The sequence below is a fragment of the Varanus komodoensis genome, unplaced genomic scaffold (genome assembly GCF_004798865.1).
Source record: "Varanus komodoensis strain SLA01 unplaced genomic scaffold, ASM479886v1 scaffold4, whole genome shotgun sequence".
Taxonomy (NCBI): Eukaryota; Metazoa; Chordata; class Lepidosauria; order Squamata; family Varanidae; genus Varanus; species Varanus komodoensis.
This window is the reverse complement of record NW_025335941.1, coordinates 7,103,052-7,109,483: the sequence shown is the minus strand read 5'-3', so window position 1 is coordinate 7,109,483 and position 6,432 is coordinate 7,103,052. Positions and strand designations below refer to the sequence as shown.

Genomic DNA, 6,432 nt, shown 5'->3' with positions numbered 1-6,432 from the left:
CATGCTTTCTCTCTTGCATGTCTTTCCTTTGGACCTATTTCCATGACTCAATTTTAAATGTGATATTGGGCATTCAAGAAAATGTATTACTGTGGCATTTGTTTGCCTGGAGGCTTTGTTGGCCAGATTGCCTTGGCTATTTACACATCATTAGCACATGAGTCTAGCTACATGGGTACCATGTGTAAGTATCACATTTTACATTAGAATTCTCTCTTTATTAAGCTCTCTTCCTGGTTGTAACAGTGTTTATGGCAGGGCTTTACTGTACAGCTGCAATGCAATATTGATTCAGCACAGACCAAATTCTTGGCTTAAATAAGCAGATTTCCATTATTTGGGATAATAGCTGATAGTTATTTGGAATTGTCATATCAAGCTGCTATCACTTGGTTATGAGGCCTAACAGAAAAGCATGAAAATAACTATTCTCAATCAAATTAAATGCCCAATTAGTCCAGCATTCTCTTCCCATGGTGGCTGCCCACAAGGAGGATATGAGTGAAATAGCCCCTCCCACTTATATTCCCAAGCAACTGCTATGCGAAGCCACACTGCTTCCAGTACTGGATGTAATATATAGTCATTCATAATTTCATCCTCCATGAATTTGTTGGATCTAATTGTCCAAGTGAGTGGCCATCACTGTATCTGGCAGCACTGAATTTCATAGTTTAACTGTGTGCTGCCTCAAGAAACACTTGTTTTATTCTGAACCTTCCACCATTCATTGTTGCATAATGACAGATATCAACCCCTCCTCCTCCTCCTCCTCCTCCTCCTCTTCCTCCATCATCATCATCATCTGCAATTGTATTCACTTGTATAATGCCCCCCTTACCTGACTTTTTTCTAGGCTAAAAAGCCCCAAATGTTGCAACCTTTCGTCAAAGGGAAAGTTGCTCCTGCCCCTTGATCATTTTGGTTCTTCGTCATGGCCTCTGTGCATCACACATATGGGTTGCTGCGCCTGCGCAGTGCCTAGGCTGGAAGATTAGAAAGCTAATGGTTTTTGGCAGGAAACTCCGCTCCCCTCCCCCTTCATGGTATAAATAGAGCGGAGTGTCCGCCATTTTACTCAGTCTTTGCAACCGCCGTTCACTGTGCCTCGTGCCTGTTCGTCTCTCGCTATAGATCTGTGCCTCTTCGTTGTTTTTTCTCTAAAACCTTAAACTCCTCTTGCTCCAAGTTTTTTCTTCTTCCCGATTCTGTCTGTTTCTTCTTAAATTCTCTTCTCTCTATATATAAAAAAAACAAAAATATTATCTTACCCTCTTTACTGTCCTCTTTTCTTCATTTTTCCACGATGGCGCAGTGGGCGGCATTCCGCAAATGTATTGAATGTGGATCTAAAATGTCGCTGACCGATCCACATGATCTATGCCTCCTCTGCCTCGGCGAGGGGCATAGGACCGACAAATGCGGTCATTGCTTGGCGTTTACCAAGCAGGCACGGAAAAACAAGAATCATCTCAGGAAGCTCCTATGGGATCAGGCATTAATGCAGTTTGACCAACTGCTCCTACGGCCTGGTTCCTCTTCGTCTGCACCTCCCCAGCGCTTCTTCTCCACCGCAAGTGCTTCGGTGAAGCATCCTTCCTCGACCTCTGCCAATCCTCCACAGCGTCTTTCGGACGAAGGTGCCGCTTCTGTGGGGGCTCAGTTGCTGCCTTCTCCCCCGGCTAAGAAACAGGAGAAGCGCAAGCATACCAGTCTGGATAAACCTTCCACTCATAAGAAGTTGAGGAAGGAGAAGGTGGATAAGCCCGCTCACAACAGCAAGAAACCTGATCGCCCAAAACACCGAGGCTCAGGTTCATCGGGCTTTTCGGTACCGACGGCTGCCACGGTACCAACCCCCTCGGGACCAGCCCTGCAACTCATTATGCAGGTGACTCTACCGGGATCCCCCAGGCCAACCACTCGGCCTGAGAGCGTGCCTCCCCAGCAACAGGAGGAGCCGCTTCGGGAGTCCATATCTGATGGCGAAATCAGAGACTCCCCGCTGAGGGACCGCTCACCAACACCTATGCCACCGACTGAACCTCATGTGGCCTCACCATTACCTCCCAGAGGTTGCAGCCTTTTATCCGAGCATCGAGATGTGGTTGATCCCGGGATATGGTGCTCCCCCTGGCTGGGGTGGTTACCAGCCATATCCCTATTTTCCTCGAGAGCATAGATCACCATCGGTCCCAAGGGACGTACCATCCACCTCCAGGCGTACGGAGACAAGGCGCCCAACCTCCCCTGAAACTTCCTCCTCCTCAAGCAAAACCCAGCCACATTACGTGGAAGACTCCAAGGATTCGGAGGTTGACTCCACATCCCCTGATGTGGCTGTCACGTTCCAAGGGCCTGCTTCACCCGACGAACCACATGTCTCTTTCACAGAATTCATGTCCCGCTTAGTTTGTTTGCTTGAAATCGAAGCTCATCAACAGCCAGGCCCCTCCACAGATCAGTTTTATGATGTCGTTCGGGGAGAGCAATCCACATCCATAGCTCTGCTACTTATAACTACACTCCGCCAGGCTATGGTCCAGCCCAGGGACCAACCAGCCCAACCACAAGCGACCTCCCACAGATATGAGGCCATGTATAGAGTTCGTGACAATGACATTCCCTTCCTGCTCCGTCACCCGAAACCGAACTCTTTTGTGGTTGAATCCTCCCAGGGCAGGGAGTCCAGGGGACATACCGCTCCTCGGGACAAGGAAGGGAGGAAAATCGATATGCTTGCACACCGAGTCTCTGCGGCCTCTGGACTCGGTGTGCGCATATTGAACTACGAAGTGACACTGGCACGTTACCAGTACTTTATCATGCAGAAGCTGGATAACGTCGCTTCCTCCCTTCCAGACCACCAAGCGGACCTTGCTAGGGTTTTCATTAAGGAGGCGATGCAGGTGGCGGTGCAACAGTTGTCTACCACTCGTCATCATGTAGACACCGATTCAAGGGCCCTCATCAACGCCATCGCGTTACGCCGACATGCGTGGCTGCATAATTGTAATTTCCCCGATGAGATGAAGCGCAGAATCGAGGAAATGCCATTTGACGGTATTGGTCTGTTCCACCGGAAGACCGATTGCAAATTAAAGGCGATTCACGAATCACGCCTAACTGCACGCCGCATGGAGCTCCCACAAAAACGTAAGTGGCAGTGGCCTCGGTCTTCCTACCGGAACCAACCATACTATCCACGCCAGCAAAACTACCCTTGCCAGCAATATCAACAACGGCAGCGTCGGAGACAGCAAACACAACAGCGGTTTTCCCAAGGCCGTTGGCAATTCGATACCGATAAACGCCCACATTGACGGCTTGGGCAAACCATCCTCTCTTTCCCAACACCACCTTCCCTTCTCCCTTTTGGGGACCGGCTCCAGGGCTGACTCCCCATTTGGGAGTCCATTACATCTGATAGGTGGGTGTTAAATATCATCCAGTTCGGATATAGGATAGAATTCAATGTTATCCCTCCTTCGAGCCTGATCCGCTTCACACCTTCTTCATCGGTACTATGCTATGAGGTCTCCCAGCCACTTCTCAAGGGAGCGATTCGACAGTTGTCCTGCTCGGAAGGATTGCATGGATTCTATTCCAGATATTTTACGGTCCCGAAAAGGGACAGTGGTCTTTGTCCGATCCTGGACTTACAAACTCTTAATAAGTACATCAAACCAAAGAAGTTCTGGATGACCACTTTGCGGAATATCCTTCCGTTATTGAAAAGAGAGGATTGGTTCGCCTCACTGGATTTAAAGGATGCTTATTTTCATATTTCCATCCATCCTTCACACAGATGCTTTCTACGTTTTACTGTCAGATCTGACCTGTTCGAGTTTAATGCCCTACCTTTTGGCTTGGCCACAGCCCCTCGAGTCTTTACAAAGTGTATGGCGCCGGTATGCGCACACTTGAGGACACGGGGAATACAGATATACCCATACTTAGATGACTGGCTAATTGTCTCGCAATCCGAGCAAGCTCTCCTGTCTGATATACAAACGACCTGTGCTTTATTCGATGCTCTTGGTCTCTGCATTAACCGTGACAAATCGTCCCATATTCCCACACAGGTCATCGATTTCATCGGGGCACGACTCGACTCGACGCAGGAAAAAGCCTTCCTCCCACCGGAACGTCAGAATGCCTTATGCAGCCATATTCATCGGATTCGGCTACACGGAACGGTCCGAGCCTTATCCATTCCGAGACTACTGGGGCATATGGCTGCTGCAATTGCCATTGTCCCATATGCCAGACTACGTATGCGACCCATACAACTGTTTTTCAAAGCTGCTTTTCAACCGCAACAAGATCCTGCCACGAAGCCAATTTGGATTCCGTCTGCAATCCTTCACACTTTAACGTGGTGGACCATCACAGACAACCTGTCGATCGGCGCCCCGTTTCAACCACCTCAGACAACAACAACTCTGTTCACCGATGCATCCCTCCTTGGATGGGGTGCAGCATGTTCGGGACTTTGGGTCCAAGGTACTTGGAACCGACGAGACGTGAGGAAACATATCGACTTCCTGGAACTTCTGGCAATTTTCAACGCCCTCAAGGCTTTCGAGACTGTGTTATGCCGTCAAGTTGTCCAAATTGCATCAGACAACATAGTGGCAGTTTTCTACATCAACAAGCAGGGGGCACAAAATCCCCAGCCTTAGCACGCCTGTCGATGGACATTTGGGACTGGTGCATACCGAGGAACATCGTGCTTATGGCAGTTCACCTGGCTGGAACCGACAACGTCGAAGCAGATACATTAAGCAGACAGATGTCAACAACCCACGAATGGGAGTTGGACAAACAAATTTGTGAGAAACTCTTGCGCTTGTAGGGTTATCTGGATGTGGACCCGTTCGCCACTTGAGAGAACAACCTGTGTGCCCTATACTGTTCCAGAGCGGACATTGGGCCGGGATCGATGGGGGACGCTCTTATGGTCCCTTGGAGCAACATGACTTTTTATGCATTTCCCCCGATCCCACTCCTGACAAGAGTGGTTGCGAAAATAGCCCAGGACAATGCCACGAGGATGCTAGTGACTCCGTGGTGGCCGAGACAACCATGGTTTGCCACTCTTTTACTGCTGTCCAGAGGAACGTTCCTTCATCTACCAACTCTTCCGCATGTGTTAACACAACAAGGAGGAGCAATCCGTCATCCGGACATACTCTCTCTGAAGCTGACGGCATGGCGGATCACCTGATTCACGCCACTGAGTCGGTACTGGGGACACCTCACCCTACGGGTGACCTTTCTCAACAGACGGTATATGCGGCCCCGACTTCGACAGCAACTGCCACAGTACCGATGCCTACGGACAGAGAAATTCAGGCAATTCTCGAATCTGCATTGAGACCGTCCACTTGTCGTTCCCATATGGCTAAATGGAGAAGATTCTCCTCTTTTGCAGAGTGCCATTCTTTTTCCCCTGGAACGGCTTTAGTCACCAATATTTTACAATTTCTCTTGCATTTGCATCATGAGGGACTTAAACCATCATCCATCAAAGTTTATGCAGCCGCTATATCCCATTATCGTGGCACTATCCACGGATTATCAGTCTTCTGCTGGTTCAGCGTTTCATTAAGGGACTACAAAATTTACATCCATCTATTCGCCCTGCCATGCCAACCTGGAGTCTTTCTGTAGTGCTCCAAGCGCTTACCAAACCACCGTTCGAGCCTTTAGCAACTGTGGACTTATGCCTGGTGTCATGGAAAACTGCCTTTCTCATAGCAGTTACATCAGCACGGAGAGCTAGCGAAATTTGTGCTCTCCGCATAGACCCACCATTTCTGAACTTCCATAAGGAAAAAGTCATCCCTTGGATGGATTTCTCCTTTTTACCCAAGGTGGCCACACCGTTCCACCTGAATCAGGACATCGTTCTGCCGGCATTCTTTCCATCGCCGTCGACCCCGATAGAACGTGCTCTACACGTGCTTGATGTTCGCCGCTGCTTAACCTTTTACAGATCCCGCACTGAATCTTTTCATACTACTAATAGACTTTTTGGTAAATACTCCAAGCATGAAAAGGGATTACCAATATCATCTCAGAGACTCTCTAATTGGATCGTCCAGACTATTGTCCTGGCTTATCAGCTATCGAAAATACTTATCTGTCTTTCCAAGTGGCCACTCTACACGAGCAGTAGCGACCTCATCCGCTTTTGCCGCAGGAGTTTCGCTGCAAGACATCTGCAGAGCTGCGATCTGGACTGGTCCATGTACTTTCGCCAAGCACTATCGGCTTGATGTACATGCCAGACAAGACTGCTGTTTTGGTAGAGCTGTTCTCTCATCCGTTCTTCGCTGATGACACCTCCCTCCTCTGACTGTGGTAAGCTTGCGAATCACCCATATGTGTGATGCACAGAGGCCACGACGAAGAAAAGCAGGTTGC

At 49.0% G+C, this 6,432-nt stretch overlaps 1 protein-coding gene across 1 annotated transcript in view; it reads left to right on the top strand.

Annotated features, from left to right (window-relative positions):
• Window positions 1-3,050: 3,050 nt before the first annotated feature.
• SRPX (sushi repeat containing protein X-linked) overlaps window positions 3,051-6,432 on the top strand; it is a 22,611-nt gene continuing 19,229 nt past the window's right edge. The window contains exon 1 of the mRNA XM_044441716.1: window positions 3,051-3,063. Within this exon, the coding sequence (XP_044297651.1) occupies window positions 3,051-3,063 (13 nt within the window). The remainder of the gene's footprint in view (window positions 3,064-6,432) is intronic.